General features: G+C 39.1%; 1 protein-coding gene and 1 pseudogene across 5 annotated transcripts; one reads left to right on the top strand and one right to left on the bottom strand.

Moving 5' to 3' along the window:
- Positions 1 to 1,807: 1,807 nt before the first annotated feature.
- METTL6 (methyltransferase like 6) lies at positions 1,808 to 24,822 on the bottom strand. Of its 5 annotated transcripts, none has more exons than XM_037845188.1 (6): positions 24,611 to 24,819; positions 23,542 to 23,917; positions 22,580 to 22,714; positions 13,191 to 13,361; positions 3,348 to 3,489; positions 1,808 to 2,163 (listed from the first exon to the last, which is right to left on the bottom strand). In XM_037845188.1, exons 2-6 carry the CDS (start codon positions 23,764 to 23,766, stop codon positions 1,982 to 1,984), a joined length of 855 nt encoding a protein of 284 aa, XP_037701116.1. In that variant the 5' UTR covers positions 23,767 to 23,917; positions 24,611 to 24,819; the 3' UTR covers positions 1,808 to 1,981. The 5 variants fall into 5 exon arrangements, 4 of the variants coding, with proteins under 4 accessions (XP_037701116.1, XP_037701110.1, XP_037701124.1 ...); XM_037845182.1 differs by having other exon boundaries at positions 24,050 to 24,819; XM_037845196.1 differs by having other exon boundaries at positions 24,660 to 24,800.
- LOC119510054 lies at positions 9,120 to 10,487 on the top strand (annotated as a pseudogene).
- Positions 24,823 to 24,841: the final 19 nt, after the last annotated feature.

Raw genomic sequence — 24,841 nt, forward strand, 5'->3', positions numbered from 1 at the left:
GCTCTCTCTCTCTCTGTGTCCAGGCTAGCCTAGCCCTCTGCCTGCACCACTCCCTTTCCAAGAAAAAGTTGAGGACAGAGGGCAAAGAGTTAGGACACCCAGCAAGCACACTGTCTGAGCCCCACTGGCTGTCCTTGTCCCTCTTCTCTCCAGGGGTCAGGAGGATTTATTCTGATTGTACAGAACTGCTTTGACTATTATCCAGCCCCCCTCCCCACTGGGGACCCCTCCTCTCCAGATGTGGCTGGGGCCAAAGGGCCATAGTCTGCTGTGGTCCACAATGTTCTCATAGTTTTCTTCAAAAAAAGGGAAATACAGGCTTACAGGATCAACGTCTGTGAGGACAAAAAGAACTCTGATATTATGTCATAAAGTAATAGTCATTATATGGTGTTCAGCTTGAGAAATAAGTCAGGAGATCAATGTAGGGTTTCTGTACATTCTACCACGACACTAACTATGCAATTTTGGCCACATCATTTACTCTCTATCCACTGCTTCCTCATTTCCCAACCAGGGAGCTGGGACAGCCCATTCTAATGCCCCTTTTCAGCTCTGACAAGGTACCTCTGTACTAGACATCCTCTGTATTCCTGCAGAAATTGCACTGGACCTACAGGGGAGGGGGTTAACCTTCCCCTCCATCTCCTGGGGCAAACGGTATGGCCAGGGACTAGCTCAATTATGGTCTCAAGAATCAGGCAGCCCCCTATGTGGGACATATCCCAGGGGTGTAAGTTGCCCTGGCAATGTGGGACATGACTCCCAGGGATGAGCCTGGACCTGACATTGTGGGACTGACAATGCCTTCTTGACCTAGAGAAGAGAGGTCATTCTGGAGGTTACTCTTACACAAACTTCTGCCAGATATTACAAATTGCCATGGTATGTCAAGCCCCAACCAACAGTATTCCTGAAAACCCTAAAGAACACCCAAGGCTCCATCAAAGACTCTATAAAAGTTTTACTTCTTATTTTCCAGAAACTTAAAACCCCAGGATTGTTCCTATGCCAGATAAACCCTGAAACTCAAGAGCTACCAGTCTCTCCCAGAACATCAACCCGTTGCATTCCCCTACCCCATAATGTCGACACCCCTTTTCAACATGAAGAAGTTAGAATGGTCATTGCCCAAATATCCCTAAAGACTGAGAAAATGATCAAATGAGAGGGAGGAGTTGTAACAGAGAAGTTGGGATATAATAAATGATTATGACTACTATATTATATAGATATATTTTAGTTCCTAGTGTATTACAACAGCCAGAAGGAAATACCTGAAATTGTAGATTTGTAGCCCATACTATACTTTGAAATTTGCTCTATAACTACCTGTTAAACTGTATTTTGAAATTTATCACTTTTCTGTATATATATTATATTCCACAATAAAAAAATGTTTAAAAATATATATATCTGAACCTTAAAAAAAAAAAAAGAATCAGGCAGGAAACCACAGTGGAGTCTTGAGCACAGACATAGCAGAGTGGTATTTGTGGAATACTGGTCTTGAAGAGGTACTAAAAATGAACTGAAGACAGAAAAAATGGGCAAATATGAGACACTGGAAAAAGAAAAAGTGAAAAATCCCTCAGGCCAAAAATACATATGGATGTGTTATATTAGTCCATTTGGCCTCATTTTTCCACAGAGCTGTCTGACATACTGCCTAGAGACACACTTAAGAGTCACATAAGCAATTACAGGGATCCCTCTAAGAACCGTAGGGTCTTATTCTTTCCTTTGTGGAATTTTTTTAGTTGGACAACATAGATAAATTATGTTACACCATAAATCTTTCTTTGCTTTTCAGGTCTTGCAGTTTTATTTGGGCTTCTATAACACACACACACACACATTACTTTTTAATACAAAAATTATATATCCTCATTTTAAAAAGCATTGAAATATAAAAATTTAAAAAGAATGATTTTTAACTTTCCTCTTCAAAAGGAGGTACAAATGTCCACCTCAAGAAAGGTCAGGACTTGTGACTTGGCGCCAGGGTCATGGGAGTTGAGTTCTTTGAAGGTTTTCGGAATTTGCTCTGAAGGAAAATTCTCGGCACACACAGGCCTTCTTTTTTATTTACCGTCTCTCGAAACACATACTCGTTCACCACTTCTTCATAACCTGTGTCCTTAAAAAGCTGAGCCAGGTATTCTGGAAGACAAGCAGTCAACAGTACTCAAAGTCTTGATTACATTATATATGTGCAGGGCTGAGACTTTTTTTTTTTAATGTAATGGAAATTGCAATGCTACAATTTAAAGGTTTTGTTTTCTTGGAGCTAGATATTAACACTTCTACTTCCCACATGTTCATCATCTTGTACTTAAATAGAAACCTCCAATTTAAGGAACTTGTACTATTACAAGACCCCAAATACAAAAGACTGAGTAAAAAGAAATAAAATTCTAAACAGGCTATATTCATACAAAGTCTGCATGTGCTCAGTTTGTTTGCACAGAGCACCTCATTTATCCTAACATGGAGGAAAATCTGTGACCAGAGTGGAAAATTATCTGACGCTATTCTACTCACAGGAAAATTTAACCTAGATAAGACATCACTACACGTTAAATGAAACCAACAGAATAAATGCCTATGTAACAAAAATCAAGGCTTTTACTGAGATCATTACTCCAAAGAATGTGCTTTAAAGCACTTTGCAGATATTATTGCATCGTCTCAATTATTTACAATTGGTTTAATCAGATTTTATGTATCAGAAACACCAAAACATCTTTTTACAATTTTTACCTAACATTTTTATGATTTTGCAGTTTTAATAAATATCATTTATTTTTAGTTTCATTTTAGTATCTAAAAGAATATTTCATTTCAAGAAATAAAAGGGTTTGTAACAATAGTTTTAAAAGGTCCATTACCTTATGGTCCAGATTATTACACAAGCTTAAAACCAATGTTCAAACACTTCCGTGACTTGGGAAAGTAATCTCAAGGCAAATAGGACCTGACCATCCTATTTGCTTTATTTTTGAATAAACAAAGGAAATATGTGACTTGCTACCCTTCCTGAACCCACCCCCTTTTTCTAGCACAGTTGTCAGGAAGGGATCCGCGTGGCATGTCAAGACCTGTCCATCACCCTTCGCTCACTGACTAGACTCTGTCACCCTGAGAAGGCCTGTGAGCGCCCCATGAATGAGGACTATGCCTGTGTCATCCCAGTGGCATGCATGGGAAAGCTTGCTCCTTGGTCTTGGGCATGTGTGCTAAGGACAGCCACAACCCCCTCCCAAACCAGGATTACAGTGATAATTCAATCAAGTAAACAGAAATAAAGAATCAAACATTTTAAGGCTAGATTCCATTTATCTTACCATCAGTAAAGAAATATGATCTGGTTCCGTCTTGTCTAACATAAAAATTTTCTCCAAGTTTGCTGCCAGGTTTAAATCTAAGCATAGCATGATCATACAGTCCATAGTCACGAAACAAGACATATCTGCCTGGTTTTAATACCTGTAAAACAAAAAAGCAGCTACACGTAAGTCTGGAGAACTCAGTCAAATGAAGCTTACTATAATATAAAATCCAATTAATTGAGGGAATTAAATTTAGAATTTGTGATAATTATGAAAGGAGCCAGACTGAAATACCCATATAATATGAAGGAAAAAGGGCCTGCTAATCAAAGGGATAAGTAAGAAAGACTTGGCAGGAGCCCATAATCTTGGAGGAACACTTATTTCTTGAGCACCTCCAAGAGCACTGGAAGGTCCAGGGTTATATATAAAATGTTAAAGACAATAAATAAGCAAAATAATAAAAAATTACAACTGTCTTATTCTTATTAAAGCACATTCAAGGACCTCTATACAGCAAATCATTCTCTCATCATTTTATTGGCTTTCTCCTAGTACATGACCCTGTGTTCAAACTGACTCTTTAAAAAATATCATATAATTCTGGCTTTTTACTAATTTGGGATGGCTTTCCTCATCCTGAGTCTTGGCTATGGTTTCACTATGCTCCTATCATGCATGCCACTATACTAACAACTGACTGATTCCTAGCACTCTGCAGTTTACCAGACATTTTCTCATTGGATCTTCACCACAGTTCTGGAAGGTAGAAAGGAGTGTGATTATCATCCTCATGTCAGATAAGGAAACCAACACTTGAAGAGGTCAAGTGATTTGACCAGGATTATACATAGGCTTACTAAAGGAGGAGTCAGGACTCATACTTAGGTCATAAGGTCTCAGAATAGAATCAGAGACTTTTGCTAGCCCTGGTGGGGGTGCAGAGGGTAGAGCAGAAAGGGGGATTTGCTCCATTCTCACCACCCACAAGAAAAGAGAGGCTGTGCTGGACTTGATATGAGGAAGCAGAGACCCTAGGCCTAATGAAGGGGACCACTGTTAGGACTAAACAGTGGGTCCCACACTAAAACCTTTCAGAGATAAAGTGTCAGAGATCAGAGGTCTCAAAAATTAGAAGGCAAGATTAGCAGGGTGTGGACATATTTGCCACATTCTTACATAGCAAATAGCCACATGCTTTTTTTTTTTTTTTTTAAGTAGAGAATTTAAGGTTTATTAGAGGAAGAAAGCAGAAGAAAGCAGGTGGGAGCCATCAGAAAAGAAAGAAAGGAAAAATGGCTCCCAGTCACATGCTTTTAAAAATGAAAAGTGGTACACACCATAGCACTTCCTTTTTTTGTGAAAATTCTTTCAAACTGTTTAAAACCACCAAATGAGGGGAAACTTCAAAGGGGGCACTAATTTTATTAAATTTTATAATTATGACCCATCACATCAAAGGATTATTTTTAAGACAAGCATTTAAAAATGGTCACGTGCCACCTATTATAATACTTTTTTCTCCTTTGGGAAAGTGTGTGACGTGCTGTCAACTTTTCTAAATGCAGTCTGTTTTTCCTCTTCCTGAATAAAATATGAAAGCATAGTCCACAAAGCTTTCCAGTGTGCTGGCAGATTTTCTCACTTAATAAAAATTCCTATCAACATTAGCATGCGTTTTTAAGTCAGTAAAGAGCTTCATGAATAAAAACAATCTTATCTTGTCCAGAAATGCTAAGTTTTAAAATATTAATAATTGAAAATTCTGAAAAATTTAGTTCACATGTGAAAAATTTATTCATTTCAGAAGGAAGGAAAAGCTATCTGGGACAGTGGAAAGAACACTCACTCAGGAATTTGGAAATCTTGATTCAAATTCCAGTTCTTCCATTAACTAGTTGAATCACGTTGAGCAAGTAATTTCATGGCAAGTAATTTCATCCCTCTGAATCTGTTCTCTCATCTGTAAAATAATAATTACAACACTAATGCCTCCTTTGATCGTGGCACTGTAGAGTTACTCAGGCATTCTCCAATGTCCTGTTCTTTGATTCTCCCAACAACCCTGAGAAGTGGGTAGGTTAGGTACTATTAAACCCACTTTACAATAAGTAAGGGTCAGAGTAAAAGTGACTTGCCTGAAGTCTCAAGGCAAGTAACAGTATAAGGAAGATCTAAATATCAGGTCTCATGATGACAAATTCGGTCAATTTTTACATCACCATCCTATTCCAAAACTAAGGGAAATACAACTTCAAAGTTGTCTCCCGGTTTAAAATTCTGCGGTTATTTAATTTCTCCAGTGTTAAGATTCTGGAGTAACTAGGACTATATCACAACTTATTACTGTGGTTGTTCATGCAAGGTTTTAGAGCTGCCCACAAGGTGTCTTATTGTCAGAGGCCGAGAGACTACCTCTCCCTCTGGTAATTTCCTGATGAAGCACATGATTTCAAATTAACAAACCACTCACTATGCTTCTGTAAACTCATTTCAGATCAGCTGAAGAAAAACCTCTACTGGGGAGTAAAAACAGGAGGACTGCTGTTGAAATGGAATTTATTACTTAAGAAAGGTTACACCAGGGGCAAGTTTTGGCCTGGGACAGCTCAAGTGAATTTTTTTTTCTTTTTTAAATTAACATTTCATAGCTACTAAAATATATATAACATATTTTATGTTCAACAACAGGCAAAACCAATCTCTGATGAAAGAGATCAGAAGACTGGTTCCCTGAGATCTCTGGGTAGAGGGAAGAGGCAATGGAAGAAAACCTGTCAGAACTGTCCTTTATCTAGGTGGTGCTTACACAAGTGTATACACAGGTAAAATCTCATTTAACTGTACACTTAGGATTTGGTTACTTATCACATGTATGTTAAGTCCCAAGCAAATACAAAAATATATGTAACATAAGTTGTGAGTTATAAATTGAACACTCCATCCAGCTTAAGAACTGGAAAATTATCAACACTCTTGCATCTACCTTGTGCTCCTTCCCTATATCATCCCAGTCTTCCCTAGAATATGGGTGGCTAATCTTGAGTCCAAAGACCCAAAGGGACTAAAGTTAGAATTCAGGGAGTCTGTGAATTTAGGTAGGGAAAAAAGTTTTGCCTTTATTTTCACTATCCTCTGTGAAATTTAGCATTCCTTTGATTATGAATGTAAGCACCAAAACATTTCATCACTAACAGAAATCGCAAATATTTTCACATCAAGAGGTTGTTGCAAATACCTCAATTTACATTCATCGCTACTTCACAATTTGGTATTTATTAGACCTACCACTAGATCTTGCTAATACTTTTCCTTTGTAAGTCTATGTATTTTATTTTAGGCAGTTAAAAACATTCTGAGAAGGGATCCTTAGGTTTTACCAGAATACCAAAGAGGTTGATGGCACAAAAATGGCAAGAATTCCTACCCTAGAGATCCACCAGCCTGGATATGTTATCAGTCCACTGCATTTTTGGAGGGTGGGGGCCTTGCTCAAAAATGGTATCTAGCTGTAAGTAGTCTGTAGCAATTTGCTTTTTGAAAATCAGCCCGTCATTGTGTGTACTTCTGGTGCTGTACACGATTGCCTGTGTGAATACATCACAAGTTATACATCCTCTATAGGTGGAGGTTTGAGTTATTTGTTTTTTGCTATTATGAACATGGCTGCCACGAACATCCCCTATATGTCTTGGTGCATGCGGTTAAGAGTTCTTTAGGGAGTATTCGTAGGAGAGCAACTGCTGCATCATATGAATGCAAACAACTAACAAGGCAAAATTTGACTAATTGATTTCTAGTGGTTACACCAATTTACACTTCTACCAGAGAAGTGTACAGGTTTCTACAACTGATCCATATCCTCACTATACTTGACATAGCCAAACTTAATTTTGCTAGTCTAATGGTGTTCATTATGACTTTATTTTAAATTTCCCAGATTAATGAGGTTATCTTGTCATGTGTTAACTCACCAAACGTGTGTGCCCATTTTTGTACTCAGTTGTCTGTTTTTCATTTTGATATATAGAATTCTGGATCTAATCTTTTGTTAGTTGTATGGATTATAAATTTCTTTTCCCAACTTGTCTTTTCAGTTTCTTTATTGCCTTTTGAGGAAGAGAAACTCCTAATTTACTATAGTTAATATTCTTTATGTTTAGATTGCTTTGTTTGGGTCTTTTGAGAAAATTTTCCCCACTCTGAGAGCAGAAAGATTTTCTCCTAACATTCTATTCTGAAAGTTTTAAAATGTTGTATTTTCTATTTAGTCTTTAATTTACCTGAGAATGATTTTTCGATAGGATGTGAAGGAGGAATCAAATTACTTTTTCTCACATGAATAAGCAATGGTCCCAGAATGATTTACTGAGCAGCCCTTTCTTTCCCAGTGATCTTCAATAGTACCCCATCATATTTATATTTCCATATATGTGTGGATCTATTTCTGAGCTTTTGATCATATTCCATTGGTTAGTTTAATCCATCCTGCCAATACCAACCTGTCTTAATTACTGTAGCATACTGTTAAGTCTTTATATTTGGCAAAATAAAACTCCCCTACCTCATTCTTCTTTTTCAGAAGTGTTTTAGCTATTTTTGTGACTAAGTTCTTTCATAAACTTTAGAATCAGCTTGTCAATTTCCTCAAACAACAACAAAATACACAAAAACCCAAAAACAAATAAAAAAGAAAAATCTGTCAGGATTTTTATTGGAGTTGAATAGTTCAAGTAAAGGAGAACTGATAATCTTTACAACATAAAATTTATCTATCTATGAATACAGTATTTCTCTCCACATAAATTTTCTTCAATGTCCTTCAATAGTTACATAATGTACTCCATCTAGGTCTTAACGCATCTGTTAAGTTATTCATAGGTACTTTTTATTTTTGTTATTCTGAAAGGTTTTTAAAATTATATTTGTAGTATTGATTTTTACATATTGATCTTTTATCCAGCCTCTTTGTAAAACTCTTACTACTTTTTACATTTTGTAATTCCTTTAATCTGTTTTAGTTAGAAAACTATATTGGCTATAAATAATGGGTTTTGTTTCTTTGTTTCTCATTCTTAAGTCTTTTATTTCATTTGTCTGTCTTTTTGAGCTGGCTAGGACTTCCATTTCATGTTGAATAGAATTACGGAGAGTGAATACTCCCCATAAGGCTCTGGACACTCCCTACTCTGTTCTTATCTGTCACTCCTCCCTAATTCCTCAAACCCATCATCAGTGAAATCACTGGTACCCACAACTTCTGAATGTTCCCTTCACATTCTTGTTCTAACAGAAGCACAGCTATCTCATTTTCCCTGCTCTCTCTCAGGTCATGGATGTGTTCTCTCCCATAGCTGTTGCACCACTGGGTCTGTTGTCCTCTTTGTTCCTCATCACTACTTTCTGTGCATTCTTCTTCCTCCTCCCCCAAACTCCCAAGAGTTGTGACTCTCTGGTCATGAGGTTACATCACCTACTATCCCTTGTTACTGTCATCTTTCAGTCCCAGGGTCATTTCCTTCCTCTTCACAATGAGTTTATCTTCTGGCATACTGTCTTATCCTCGATGCTACTCCATTTTTAATTCTGGGTGTTTCCAATATATGTGTGGATTGTCCTTCCAGAAATCCTGGCCTCTTAATGATCTGAGCTTCTCTTTTCCAAAAATCTTATTCTTTACCCGCCTAAATCACTCATTCCCATGGTAGCATCCTAGACGTGATCACCCTAAGTATAAACCCTCCACACTTTAAAGATCATTCAAGTTACTGCATCTTTCCAGTGCACATGTGCGTGCGCATGCTCTCTCTCTCTCTCTCTCTAATTCTCCACCTTTAATAAAACTTCACCCTCACTTGGCCCAAAAATAATTGATCCCGCCCAACTAGAAAGCTATCAAGATAGCTTCCTCTCTAGGTTCCAACACCTATAACAGGCAGAACTGGGAGGATGCGGACTTCCCCATACAGTGCCAGACATGTCTTGGAGAAAACCCATATATCCGAATGACCAAAGAAAAGTACGGGAAGGAATGCAAAATTTGTGCCAGGCCATTCACAGTGTTTCGCTGGTGCCCTGGGGTTCACGTGCATTTCAAGAAGACCGAAGTATGCCAAACCTGCCGCAAATTGAAGAATGTCTGCCAGACCTGCGTCTTGGACCTAGAATATGGCCTGCCCATCCAGGTTCGTGATGCGGGATTATCTTTTAAGGATGACATGCCAAAGTCAGATGTCAACAAAGAGTACTACACACAGAATATGGAGAGAGAATTTCTAACTCCGATGGAACATGACCAGTTGGTATGCCGGGGAAAGCCACATCCATCAGTGATGTGCTGCTCAAACTGTCCCAGACCACACCCTGCTATAAACAGGATCGACCCCACATTTGCTCCTTCTGGGTGAAAGGAGAATGTAAGAGAGAAGAGGAGTGTCCATACAGACATGAGAAACCTACAGATCCAGATGACCCCCTTGCTGATCAGAAAATCAAAGACCTATATTACGGAATCAACGACCCTGTGGCAGATAAGCTTCTAAAGCGGGATTCAACAATGCCTCGTCTGGACCCACCAGAGGACAAGACCATTACCACTCTATATGCTGGTGATCTGGGAGATACTATTACTGAGACAGATCTAAGAAATAATTTCTACCAGTTTGGAGAGATTCGGACAATAACTGTTGTACAGAGACAGCAGTGTGCTTTCAACCAGTTTGCCACAAGGCAAGCTGCAGAAGTGGCTGCTGAAAAATCCTTTAATAAATTGACTGTTAATGGCCGCAGGCTCAACGTGAAATAGGGAAGATCCCAAGCAGTCAGAGGAAAAGAAAAAGAGAAGGATGGAACCACAGACTCTGGAATCACGCTACAGCCTATTCCAGGGCTGCCAGGAGCTCTTCCTCCTCCTTCTGTAGCAGAATCAGCAGCCTCTGCCAACTACTTCAACCAAGTGGTCCTCCAGCCATGGTGAACATTGCCCTGCCACCACCCCCTGGTATTGCTCTGCCCCCACCCCCAGGTTTTGGACCACACATGTTCCACCCAATGGGACCACCCCTTCCCTTCATGAGGGCTCCAGGACCAATCCACTATCCCTCCCAGGACCCTCAGAGGATAGGATCCCATGCTGGGAAACACAGCAGCCCCTAGCACATTATCACCATGCTTGGTTTCCACAGAATAAAGGGCACTTAAAAAATGCCAGTAAATGGATCTTGGAATAAATATATTTTTTCTTCCTTTTTAGTTTTCACGGTAGCTGAATGTATTCCGATGAGGGCAGTCCAAGAACTACAGCCACGCTTTCCTACATGTATTCAAAGGACTCATGGACCTCAAATAAGCTGCCATTAACACATCTGGTTATTACTCTCACAGTACTAATAAAACCTAATGCCTGCTCCCCTTTCCTTTATGGGGGACAAGTGACTGGATGAGGTGGAATGTCCAACAGAGTTACCATCCCAATAATATGTTTATTTCTTATCTTTATTTTGGAAAAAAATTGACCTGCGGTAAAAAAAAAATCTTTTGACCATTTTTATGTCCATTTGGATATTTTTCTTTTTATCATCTAAAAAAAAAAGATTACTAATTCTAATCATTGTAGTGGCATAAGTGTGATTGAACTCTTCTGAAGTCACACCCTTGGAAAGACAAATAGAAACCAGCACCCAGGATGGCCCACATCTTTTTTTTTTCCTCTTCTTTTCCTCATTTCATATAAAGGAATCTGGCTGATAGTTTTACTTCTCTATGCCACCAAAAAGACAAAAAAAAAAAAAAAAATTACTTTTCGTATCTGTCAATCAGATGGAAACACAAATTCCATGGAGCTGTGTATCATCATAGAAGCCTGGTGTCTGGAATGAAATTATTTTAAAGAACTTCCTGTAAAACACTTTAACAAACTGAAACAAAAAGCTCTGGAGAGTGTTTAAATGCAAGACTTGTGACTTACAGCCAGAACTTTGATCTCCAGCATTCACCTTCGTGTGTCTTCAGCATCTCATTTTAATTCCTTGCTCCTGGGCAGGGAGTTATTTTGTTGGTCTTAGAGTTTTGGATATCACTGAATTATAGATGGTAAAGGAACTGTGATGTTGTGTTTTGTTTTTAAATGATTAAAAACGGTTCAATTAAAAAAAAAAAAAAAACTGATCCCACCATTTTTCCCAGGTACCCTCACTTCCCTCTTTACCAAGCATTAAGTTCCATGCCCATTTATTGGTGTATGTTGGGTTCTGGTCTGCTCAAAAACTGGGGCAGAGGGAGGGGAGGTAAGGAGAAGAAATTTCACAAAACCTCACAAGCAGAGGGCTAAAACCCACGTGGCAGTATCTGAATTTTTTACAATATCATTTTAACTGAGAATAATTCCCTACTAGTTTCCCAGCATCTTGAAATTTCTATCTCACTACTTAGTTTAAAACAATTAAAACCAGAATTAAACTTCAATGTATAGCTCTAAATATAGTAGAAGCTTTTTAACCAACATCTACTTTTTCAACTTGCTGAATGCTCTCCTTTCTGGAGCTCAGTATAGCAGAATGACTGCAGCTCACAACTCACTGACCATTTGAAGTTCGCAGGCTTAGACTACGCATCCTTGTACTTTGGTGCCCCAGGTGAGTTGCATGCTTACCAGGAGTCACTTGTGTTTGTTTTAAAATTGGCTTATGTCAGTTGTACTTGGTTTTATAATTATATACTTTAAGAACATATACAAACAATGAAATACGAACGTGAAGAGAGATCATTTTTATTTTCTATGAAAAGTATGTTGAATACTCTGGAAAGACTTGATAAAGAAGTACTGAACAAACTGCCAGTTAGGTGTGGGAGAATCAACTGTGAAAGTCTGGATAAAAACATCAAAGAGTCTGCCTTCAAATTACTTTCCAATTGTTTTTAAGTTCTTGCTCCATTTTTAAAGAAACCAAAATTCAATGGTCTTATCAAAGAAGAAGCCTTGGTCTTACATCAAAAGAATGATAAATGAATGAATATTTCTATATTTTGTTATAACAAACTTTATGGTAAGAATGTACCATTTTAAATTTGTTTAGTTGATTTTTTAAATTAATCAATACCAGTTGTTTGTGTAAATAAGAGAACTTTTACCATAGTTTACAAAATACCTTCCCACATATAATAGCCCTTTGAATGAGAAGCACCCTCATTTTACAGGCAAGGAAAGGCTTAGACAAGTGAACTAAAGTGGCTCATCTTGAGTCACATGACTGACAAGGGATGCTTTACTTCCTGAGTGTTAAGATGGCCTCCTAGTGGCCACAGCAGTTTGGGTTCTCACCATTCTAATAGCAATAGTGATGGCAGCAACAAAAAACAACAGTAATAATGGCTAACTTTCAAAGAGCACTTACTATGTGCTAGGTGTTGTACTAAGCACTTTATACATCTCATTTAATCTCTCCCAAATCCTATGATCTAGGTATTATTAACCAGGTATTTTACAGATAATGAAACTGAAGCTCAGAAGGTAATTTGCCTTGGTGGTGAAACCAGGTTTCAAATCTAATCACTCAGACTCTGGACTATGTGCTCTTGCCATTCTTCCTCTCACCTTACAGCACAATTCCACAGATCCCAGGTAACTACATAATCATGCTTGCTCTAAGGCTGGCCAAGCTCCGGGGAGCAGCCACAGCCATCAAGCAAACCAGAATTTACAGGACATTTTATGCCAGAGAACCCCTTTCCACACACTGACTACAGAGCCTATGTGAGAATAAGGAGACTATGAATCTAGACAGTATATGAGCCTCAGAGGGAAGGTAAGCAAAAGGATTGGGATGTCCGGTCCTCAAGTTCAGGCCCTAAATCACTTACCTTGTAAGCATTTTGTAAGACAAGGTGCATCTTATCAGGGTGAACAGCAGAGAGAACAAATATCAACATGACAACATCTATGGACTCCACAGGTACATGTTCCAGAAGGTCATCTTTAGTTAGATCGCACTGGAATACCATGCATCTTTCTGTGTTATATAAAGGATTTTGCTAGAGAGGGGAAAAACACAAAAGAATTTCAACCCAAAAAACAACCTATATACTGCCACACAGATATGAATGATCCCTTTGTGAAGGGGTAAAACTGAATTCTGAAACATTCTCATATAAATCATGTGTGCTGGTTTGTACCCCAGAAAAGACTGTGTTCTTTTAATCCATTCTTGTGGGGGCAGACCTATTGTGGGTGGGACCTTTTGGTTAGGCTATTTCAATTGAGATGTTTCCCAGCCCATTCAAGATGGGTCTTAATCCTTTACTAGAATCCTTTGTGAAGAGGATAAAAGACAGTAAAAGCCCAAAGAGCTGAGAGAAACTCCTCAGGAAAAATAAGCAAGGCCCTACAGCTCAAAAGAAAGCCACTGAAACCAGAACCCAGGAGAAAAGGACCAGCAGACGATGCCATGTGCCTTCCCAGGTGACAGAGGAACCCCAGATGCCAGCAGCCTTTCCTCAGAGAAGGTATTTTCCTCTTGATGCCTTAATTTGGACATTTTCATGGCCTTAGAACTGTAAATTTATAGCCTAATAAATCTCCATTGGAAAAGCCAACCCATTTCTGGCACACTGCATTCCGGCAGCCTTAGCAAACCAAAACATTTAATATTTATTAGTGTTCTCAGAGATAGGATTTCATTTCAAATCATTTTTAACTGAAGAGAGAATAGTCTGTTGCATATTAAAAACTGAACATTTTAGAAGCATTTATTTCCAAAGGGATGATAATCTAAAACTAGCCTCCGCTTTCTTAATCCTCCTTTGAATCTTCCAGTACAAGCCCAAATCCTAAGAGAAGCCCTTCCAACCCCTTCTGAGATGTACCTATAGTTCTTCTGAGGTGTATTTTCCCTTACAGCAAGCTAAATAAACCTAACTTTTTTGACTATAGGTATGCTCCTGGTACATTTTGGTTGGTGGGCTTTGACACATGTGTAAGAGTATCATATAGGAAAATATTAAACTTTGTTCAACGTAAGTGAGGACCTGAATAAAAAGTATACAAAGTTACTGGAAGAGAATATTCAACATTGAAAAGAGGCCATTTCTACCCATAATTCCACCTATAAATCCAATGCAACCTCAACTGTATCCCAATAGGTTTCTAGAAAGTTATCAAGGTGAATCTAACTCATCTACAAGAGAAAATCTTTAGGAATAGCCAAGTCAATTTTTAAAAAGAACAATAAAGAGGGAGTGCATGTAGTAATAAACAATGTGGTCTGCAAATAGGAACAAACAGATTACTGGGACAGAATAAAGAATCCAGAAACAGAGCCATGTATGTATAAGAATTTAGTCTTGTACATATTAAAAAACAGATGACAAATGTGACAATTATCAGTAAGCAAAAATGGACTTCTCATTCATTTATTGTGTTTGGAAAAAATGGCTACTCATTTGAAAAACTTATTAAAAAATAAGAATTCCAGAAGAATTAATGGACTTCTGGTTTTAGCTTGGAAAGGTATAGTGAGGTGGAAAGACTTTGCTTCCATCCTTATAAGAAAAAAGCTGGACAAACAGCAAAGAAACAACTTTTTGAATACCCATCAGAAAAATAAGGTCACAGGACAACCAGACACCCCCAAATCCAGAGAGACAGCTACCTTCAGGGAGACAGAGGACCCAAGCATTTGCTTACCTTACCTGAGGAAGAAGCCTTCCAACTGGAAAGATTAAACTAGAAATTCTGACAAATGGCTGGAGCTGAGTTGGCCTAGCCTGAGAGTATGAAGCTTCTGGTGGGCCTGAAGTCACAGGATTTTACAGACATTTCCTCCAGGAACCCCACCAGGCTCTCACAGGGAGCGTGGTGAGAATCCAGAGCTCCTCCTTATACCTCTTAAGGAAAAAAAAGGGTTAATTTGTACTAGGGAAGGTTATTTGAGGCCTGCAGTCTAAGGGTAGAATAACACTGTGACTGGGGGAAGAAAACTACTCCACTAGTCCCAGTCTTAATCTGTAAGGAGAATGGCTTCGAGACCAGGACACTGGTGAATACTCCTGGAGAGGGACAGAAACACTTGTGAATGCTACACCCTGAGACACAGGCCTACTGTACACTTCAAAAACTGAGACTTAATTCAAACATCAGAGCATGCTCCCCCACCTCCACCTCCTACCACACTTAACGGGCCTCCAATAATAATAGCAGTGGATTATAGCAGGGAATGCTGCAAGACACTGACTCTCTCCGGGGAATGGCACAAAGGGAAGACCCAAAGCCAAGAGAAGAGATAAAAACAAAGTCACTAGAGGAATATGAAGTCTCTGGTGCCCACAGCAAAAACAAACCTCAACAATGGTAACTGTAGCAACAAGGTTCAAATACAGCCCAACCCTGGACTTGAATTACAGATCCCTATTTCCTATCCACTGCCCATGTCTGACTTTCAACAGAAAAGTACAAGGCATCCCAAAAGACAAGAAAAAACACAGTTTGAAGAGACAAAGCAATCATCAGACTCAGATACGACATAGATGCTGGAATTATCAGACTGGGCATTTAAAATAACTATGATTAACGTTAAAGGCTCTAATAGAAAAGGTAGACAATATGCATGATCAAGCAGATAAAAGATGGAGAGAGATGAAAGCTATAAGAAAGGATCAAATGGACATTTTAGAAATAAAAAACATAGTAACAGAAATGAAGAATGCCTTCAACAGGCTCATCAGTAGACTTGACTAACTAGGAAAGATTCAGCAAATTTAAAGATAGGGTTAGGGAGAACCTAAGATGGCGGCTAGGTGAGACAGGGCAAAAAAACACCTCCATGAAAAATACTAGATAAAAACCAGAAAGTGACCCAGAACACCAGTTCCAGAGTAGCACCAGCCAGACAAGGTCTGCTAAATCTACAGGGACCATGCATTTGGTGAAACCGGGAGTCTGCATTCAGAAACGAGTGAGTGAGTCGGCTAAAAGTCCCTCGGCCATGCTGCAGTGTGGGGAAACGGTGGGTTGGCGTTTGGAGATGGACTAGTTCTTTAAAAAAAAAAAAGCCCAGGAGCAGCTGCAGATATGACGGCAAGAGCCCCACAGTGAAGCACAGCAGGAGCAAGCTGGGCTAATGCCTCGGTGTCTGGCATGGAGGATACCCCTTCCCACACCCGCTGCTGACTTTCTCAGGCCCAGGGAGCAAAGGGGAGCCAAAGGGAGAAAGGACCGCAGGACTTGCAGCCATCTCCCCGGCAGGCAGGGGATACTCCTGCCCAGGGCCAGACCCACAGCCCAGAGTTGCGCCAAGAAACCCAGTGTGATGGGGAATCTTTCCTGCAGCACAGTGTACACGCAACAGTGTCGGCCGTGGACAGTGGCCTTTAATACACCCACTGCTGATTGTCCCAGAGCTGGGAGGGCGGAGCTGTGCGGAAAGGGAGAAGTTAATGCGTCCCATTCAACCATCTTTGAAGCGGGCTGGGAATGCCTCTGCACAGTCCAGCGTCCCAGGGCTTCCCTGGAGGCCAGCACACACTTGTGACGTGGCACAGGCTTTCCTCAGCAGAGGTCCTGGAAGAGCACAGCAGGGAAGGGGGAACCACTCGGAAATCCCAGGGAACCTACGCCAATACCAAGGACTTGTGGGTCAGCGGCAGAGAACAGCCATAACTCTCCGGGAACACCTAGGAGGTTTGATTATTAAAGCTGCCCTTCCTCCCTAACCACTCAGACACATGCCCCTCATTCAGGGTGGACAGCACCAACAACACACCCAAATTAAGTGCACCAACTGGACCCCACAAGAGTCAGATCCCAACACACCACAAAGACAAAGTTGGGGAGAACTGACTTGAGGGGAATAGGTGACTCACGAACGCCACCTGCTGGTTAGATAGATAAAGTGTACACCACCAAGCTACAGATCTGACAAATTAGAGATCAAGTAAAGCAAATGCCAAGGGGACAAAAACAACAGAAAATCTTAAAGCATATGATAAAACCAGATGATATGGAGAACCCAAACCCAAACACCCAAATCAAAAGATCAGAAGACACACAGTACTTGATGCAATTAATCAAAGAGCTACAGACAGGCAACGAGAGCATGGCACAGGATATAAAGGACATGAATAAGCATGGCACAGGATATAAAAGACATAAAGAAGACCCTCGAAGAGCATAAAGAAGAAATTGCAAGAGTAAATAAAAAAATAGAAGATCTTATGGAAATTAAAGAAACTGTTGGCCAAATTAAAAAGACTCTGGATACTCACAATACAAGATTAGAGGAAGCTGAACAACAACTCAGCCTCCTCAAGGACCACGGAACAGAAAATGAAAGAATAAAAGAAACAATGGGGAAAAAAATGAAAAAATCAAAATGGATCTCAGGGATATGATAGATAAAATAAAATGTCCAAACTTAAGACTCATTGGTGTCCCAGAAGGGGAAGAGAAGGGTAAAGGTCTAGAAAGAGTATTCAAAGAAATTGTTGGGGAAAACTTCCCAAACCTTCTACACAATATAAATACACAAAGCATAAATGCCCAGCGAACTCCAAATAGAATAAATCCAAATAAACCCACTCCGAAACATATTCTGATCAGACTGTCAAATACTGAAGAGAAGGAGCAAGTTCTGAAAGCAGTAAGAGAAAAGCAATTCACCACATACAAAGGAAACAACGTAAGACTAAGTAGTGACTACTCAGAGGCCATCATGGAGGTGAGAAGGCAGTGGCATGACATATTTAAAATTCTGAGAGAAAAATTTCCAACCAAGAATACTTTATCCAGCAAAACTCTCCTTCAAATTTGAGGGAGAGCTTAAATTTTTCACAAACAAATGCTGAGAGATTTTGCTAAAAGACCTGCCCTACTTCAGATACTAAAGGGAGCCCTACAGAGAGAGAAACAAAGAAAGGAGAGAAAGATATAGAAAATTTTAACAGACATATATAGAATATTACATCCCAGGTCACCAGGACACACATTCTTCTCTAGTGATCATGGATCTTTCTCCAGAACGGACTGTATGCTGGGACATAAAAACACGCCTCAATAAATTAAAAAAAAAAAAAAAAAAAATGGATTTGTTCAAAGCACATTCTCTGACCACAATGGAATACAAACAGAAGTCAATAACCTCCAGAGACGGAGAATTCACAAACAACTGGAGGATAAAAATGAGGGGGAGATAAAAACATTCTCGGATAATCAAAAGCTGAAGGACTTCAGCACCAGTAATCAGTCCTGTAAGAAATGCTAAAGGGAGTTGAGCAGGCTGAAAGGAAGGGACACTAAACAACTGACTGAAACTACATGAAGAAATAAAGATTTCCAGTAAAGATCACATAGTAAATATAAATACCAATACTACTGTATTTTTGATTTATAACTCCACTATTTACTTCCTACAGGATCTAAAATACAGAAACTATAATGATAAATCAGTGGTTTTGGACTCAATGTAAAATATGTAACTTTTTGGCAAGAACTACATAAAGGTGGGGGAATGATGGAGTATAGGAACATAGTTTATGTGTCATATTGAAGTTAAGTTGGTATCAAAGAAAAACAAGATTGTTACAGATTTAAGATGTTAAATTTAAGCCCACGGTAAACACAAAGTATCAGAGAATATGACCATAGAGATGAAAAGTAGAGTATGGGTTACGAGAAGTGGGGGAAGGGGCAATGGGGAGTTAAGAAATGAGAGTAGGGTTTCTGTTTAGGGTGAAGGGAAACTTCTAGAAATGGATGATGGGAAGGTGATAGCATTGCAACATTCTAAACGTGATTAATTCCACTAATGGAATGCTAGGGAGGGACTGGAATGGGAAGACTTAGGCTATATATACGTTTCCACAATTAAAAAAAAAGACAGTCTAAATAGATGACAATTAAATGCCAAGAATGATCCTGGATGGGATCTGAGGATGGAGGAGAGGAGGCTCAAAGGGACACAGATGGGACACACACACACAAAAAGGAAATATAGAATGTAAGCTTTGTATCAATGTTGAATTTCTTGAACTTCTTAGCTGAGCTTAATGAGATTCCATAAAAGAATGTTCTTGTCCATGGGAAAGGTATATGTGAATTATATTGTTTGTTCAAAGATATGTGCAGCTTGCTCTCATATGTTCAGAAGACAGAGCAATAGACGATGGATGATAGGGAGGGAGGGAGAGAAAGAAAGAAATGGTGGTGTGACAGGATGTTAAAGGTGGTGGATCGGGGTATCAGGGGAGAGGGCTCAGGGTATAATGGAGTTCTATGTATGGGGTTTGTACTGTTTTTGCAAACTTCCTGTAATATTGAATTTATTTCAAAATAAAATAAATTAAAAAAAAATAAAAAAAGATAGGGTTAGGACAATAAAAATTATACAAACCAAAAATACAAAGAGAAAAAGTAAAACAAACAGAATAGAGCAATATCAATATCAGATGGTGTAACACAAATGTAATTGAAATTCCAGAAAGAGGAGAGACAGAAAATGGGAGCTGAAGAAATATTTGAAGAGAGAATGGCTGAAAATTTTCCAGACTAATTACAAAACATAATAACCAAAATTATAAAAATATATAGGTGTTTATATTTAAACCCTTTGGATAAAGAACTCTCAAAACAATGTGAAAAACCTTAGCACCTCAAAAGGAAAAGATTAATAAATTTGATGGCCTAATTAAAATACGTGTAAGAAAAGAGATAGCATAAACAATGCCGAAAAACAATGGATACATCGGAAGAAAACGTTTGTGCATATATAACAGAAACAATAGTATCCAGAATATATCCTAAAAACGAGGAAGAAAATGACAACCTAACAGAAAAATGGGCAAAGGTTATGAACAGATTTCTACTATAATATAAACCTTACATCACGGGGTACGTTTTGTTTGTTTTGTTCTCTAAATTAACCTCAGTAATTGGCACATATTAGGCTTCCAATAAGTATTTACTGAATAAAGGAATTCACAGCAGAAGAAAAACTAATGCTTATTTACACGTATCAAGTTCTTTAATCTCACTGGTTTAGGGAAAAACAAATTAAAATATGGAGATATAATTTTTTGCCTAAAAGATTGTAAAAAATAAAAAAAGACTGATAACATTAAATGATGTTTAGGTGATGGAGAAAAGGGTACCTTTATATTACTGGTGAAATTATAAATTGGTAAGATCTCTTTGGAAGTCAACTAGGGATTATCAAAATCTAAATGTACATGTTTTCTCCAAGTAATACTTTTTCCATTATTCACCACAGAGAAACATTTATATACATGTTTTGGCATGCATGTAAACAATGGTCATGGTTAACACTATTTGTAAAAGCAAAAAGTTAGAAATGACTTAAATGAGTATCAACACGGTAAATGCTGAATAAAGTATGGTATGTCCATTTTACGGAATACCATAACAGGCAAACGATAATGTGATAGATCTACAAGTACTAACATAAAAAACCCTGCAAGATATAATGTAGAATGAAGAAAGCAAGTTATAGTACAATGTGATACCATTATTTAAAAAAAAATATCTAACAGATGCTAAAACCATGAAACATTGATGAGGAACTGGACATTAGTATGTTGCCAAAGAATCCTCTACATATTTGTTAATGGCAAAGAGAAAAATACTTTACTTTTACAATGGAGGAAATCAGGTAGTTACTACCAAGCTATGAGGTATCTGGGAATATTTGGGGAAATCTGAATGTGGACTAGGTATTAATGACATAAGGGAATTATTGCTATTTTTTTTTTTGCTATCACAGTAGATTGAATTATATACCCTGTGCCAGTTTGAATGTATTATGTCCCCCAAAATGCCATTATCTTTGATGTAATCTTGTGTGACCAGACATATCAGTGTTGATTAGACTGTAATTCTTTGAATGTTTCTATGAAGATGAGCCCCACCCAACTGTGGGTGATGACTCTGATTGGATAGTTTCCGTGGAGGTGTGGCCCCGTCCATTCAGCATGGGCCTTGATTAGTTTACTGGAGCACTAAATAAGCTCAGACAGAAGGAGCAAGCTTGCTACAGCCAAGAGGGACACTTTGAAGAAGGCACAGAAGCTGAAAGAGTAGCTGCAGATGACAGGCAGTTTGAAGACGGCCGTTGAAAGCAGAATCTTGCTCCAGAGAAGATAAGAGAGGACAAACACCCCAAGAGTGACAATTTTGAGGAACTGCAGCCTAGAGAGGAATGTTCTGGGACAAAGCCAATTTGAAACCAGAACTCTGGAGCAGACAGCAGCCAGGTGCTTCCCCAGCTAACAGAGATTTTCCAGATACTATTGGCCATCCTCCAGTGAAGGTATCCTTTGTTGATGGACACTTTTTGGCCTTAAGACTGTAATTTTGTAACCAAATAAACCCCCTTTTATAAAATCCAATCTATTTCTGGTGTTTTGCTTTCCGGCAGCATTAGCAAACTAGAACATACCCCAATGAAAGACATGTTCTTAATTTCAGTCTGTGTTCCTGTGGGTTTGAATTTATTTGTAAACAGGACCTTCTGGAGATGTTATTTTTAGTTAAGGTGGGTCTTACTGCATATTACAGGAGACCTTATAAAGAGAAGAAACCAAAAGCCAAAAGCCAGAAAAACCCAAGGGAGGAGCCAGAAGTCAGAGGAAACCAGAAAAGCAGATAGATACAAGGAATGAGATCGCCTTGTGACGGGAGGAAAACTAAGGAACCCTAAGGATTGCAACAAGACAGCACCAGAACGCTGCAGACTGCAAGGAGAAAGCATTTCCTTGATCATGCTTTATATTTGGATTTTTACTCTCTGAAACAGTGAACCAATAAATTCCTGTTGTTAAGCCAAACCACTGTGTGGTATCTGCCATAGCAGCTTGGCAAACTAAGACAGATATGATAAGCATATTGTGGTTATGTCAAAAAAAGTCCTTATTTTCTGGACATGCACACTGACATATTTAGGAGTGAAGTGTCTTGACATCTGTAATTTGCTTTAAAATGGTTCAGCAAAGAAAAAAATTTATATAGACAAAGCAAATGTGGCAAAATGCTGGCAATTATTAAATCTGGAAGTTAAGTGTATGGTGTCATTATGGTCTTTTTTTCTACTTTTCTAAATAAAGTTGTGTTTCTAATGAAAACATTTAGTGGTGATAATAGCTGGTTAAGCTCTGGGGAGTGGACTGGAATTGGGCAAACGGATGTAGAGAGCAGATAATACAAGTCTAAGAAAGTAAACATAACAATACAAGGATGGTGCACCCACCTTAACATATTCAACTGCTCTTGGAGAAAAATCACAGGCATAGGCAAAGATATTCAGATCTTCTTCTAAAAGTGGGAATAAGCAGTTGCCAACCCCACAGCCAGCTTCAAGCATGGTCAATTTTTGATCTTTGAACTAGGGAAAGAGAACTCAAAGTTACAGTAAATTACATTTGCATGATGAAGAAAAAACTAATAGGTCCAAAACATAAAGAGACAAGGTCTCTGCTCCCATGAGGTGGGCAATAAACAAGTGAACTAATACCCAAAAGCAAATAATGGTACCTCATTTGCCGTCCAACTATTCAAGCATTGGGTGGTTTGTTGTGGAGGAAAAAAGAGCATAATGGCTGACAGAACAGGCTCTAGGGCTAAATAAACTGCTTGCATTCAAATCCCAACTCCTCCACTGATCGTCATGTCCTATCCCGTGTCCTCTTCTAGGGCAAATCAAACAGCTTTGTGCCTCAATTTCATCTGCAAGTGGGGATGATAACCACAATACCTATTTCATGGAGTTATTATAAGGCTTAAATTAGAGAATACATGTAAGGTTCTTAGAAAAGGGTCATGGTAAGTGTTCCTTAACACTGACTATTTTTTTTTTTAATCTTCATTTTATTGAAATATATTCACATACCACGCAGTCATACAAAACCTTAACATTGACTATTATTAATCTGTCACTGAAGTCACTAAGTATGAATTTAATGTTTATGACTTTCAGATTAACTTTAAAGAAACAGAAAATGCCCACTGAAGTTTCCTCTCTTATGCATCACATACCCCCAAAACTAGTGAAACCTCTTGAGATCATACAATGTTTTTCTCCCAAGGTACAAAGCATTTTAATAGGCTTCATAAATTCTTTATTTCACAATCCTCATGGGAATGCAATAAAGTACTCCTCTCTACGCATTTTAAAAGCAGAATGACTCAAATAAGGTGCACTTATTAACTTACCTCCCTACATGATCTGAGCTCCTCAAACTCTCTAGTAGTCCAGTGTCTATCTTTGAAGAAATTAGTACCATTTCTTTTGTAAAAAAGGTCCCAGTTCTTCTGAGCCTCTTTTTCCAGTTTTTGCTGTTTAAAATCAGACACCAAAGATTGATCTCTTTTCAGTTTATCCTCTTCTTCAGAGCTCAGAATCCTTGCCTGTAGCCCTTTCCTTTGCAAAAGAGCCATCTCATTAAGTTGACCTTAATGCATTTAACACTGCTGAAAATTCTTCATCCCGGTATAACTTCAAGTATCCATGTTGATACTGAAGAGACAGGATTTTCTCAGCTGTGTTTCCCCATGTCAGGTTCACTGCCTCAGGCAGCAGCTGGGGCTTCTATAGAAAAAAGAATGAAGAGTCTCTAGTGATTCTAGAACAGTTCTTTAAGATGCTGCAATTCATCAACCATTTACTTGATGCTGATTCTACACAAAACTCTGCCAGAAGAGGTCACAGAGACCAACTTACCATCCAGAATCCAGGCCTGCTCACGCACCGAACTCTAATTCAAGATAAAATGAGTCAACTTTTCAATAAATCTATAAAGTTTAGAAAAGCGACACTCCCAAAATTTGACTACAAATCCTTGGAGAATAAATTCTCATCAATTTTCGGTGCCCGTGAAGGGGGTGACTTAACCGCAACAATGAAAGCTGCATGAACTGGAGGCGGGTGGTCGGCTGCCAGGCAGAAGCAGGGTTATCATTTCCCAAAGTCTGCAGGATCAAGACTCCATTTTGTCGCTTGAGATTGAGGTAAGCCCGAGTGGCCGGAGTCTGATCCCATTCACAACAGGCTGTCGTACGAACCAGCGGGGGCGTCGTTTTTTCAGAAACTTAAGCTCTTACCCCCCCACCACAGTACCAAGGGGATGAAGAAACCAAGTGATGAGTGGCGGAGGGTCTTGAGGATACATGTCTCAGGACAGTCCGCATGAACTGGGCCCAAGCGGGCCCGTAGGGCCTGCAGAGAGCCGGCCACGGTAGCTATCAGACCCGGGTTACTTCAGTCCGCACGCTTTAGGCCCACCTTCGTCATTTCTAGGTTCCTCTGTAGGCCCATGGCCGGGCGCACTCACCCCTCAGCCAGCACCAGGGATCGGAGATGGAATTTAGGGGCAGCCGCGGGAAAACCCGAGCCGAGCCAAAACAAGCTTGCGGACCTTGTCTGGGATTCTAAGGCCGGAATTATTTCGCCATGGCACTTCCCCCGCCACATCCGCCACGAACCCATAAGTCCCTCCCCAATACCGGAAATCCC

Source organism: Choloepus didactylus, chromosome 1 (genome assembly GCF_015220235.1).
Source record: "Choloepus didactylus isolate mChoDid1 chromosome 1, mChoDid1.pri, whole genome shotgun sequence".
Classification (NCBI taxonomy): domain Eukaryota; kingdom Metazoa; phylum Chordata; class Mammalia; order Pilosa; family Megalonychidae; genus Choloepus; species Choloepus didactylus.

What these genes read in the sequence shown, in the direction of transcription:
- METTL6 (XM_037845188.1), bottom strand. Translation starts at nt 23,766, where the DNA reads ATGGCTCTTTTGCAAAGGAAAGGGCTACAGGCAAGGATTCTGAGCTCT. An exon ending in AGCTCAGATCATGTAGGGAG is followed by an intron (nt 22,715 to 23,541) that starts GTAAGTTAATAA and finishes CTCTTTCCCTAG; the next exon opens with TTCAAAGATCAAAAATTGAC. An exon ending in ATCATATTTCTTTACTGATG is followed by an intron (nt 2,164 to 3,347) that starts GTAAGATAAATG and finishes CTTGTCTTCCAG; the next exon opens with AATACCTGGCTCAGCTTTTT.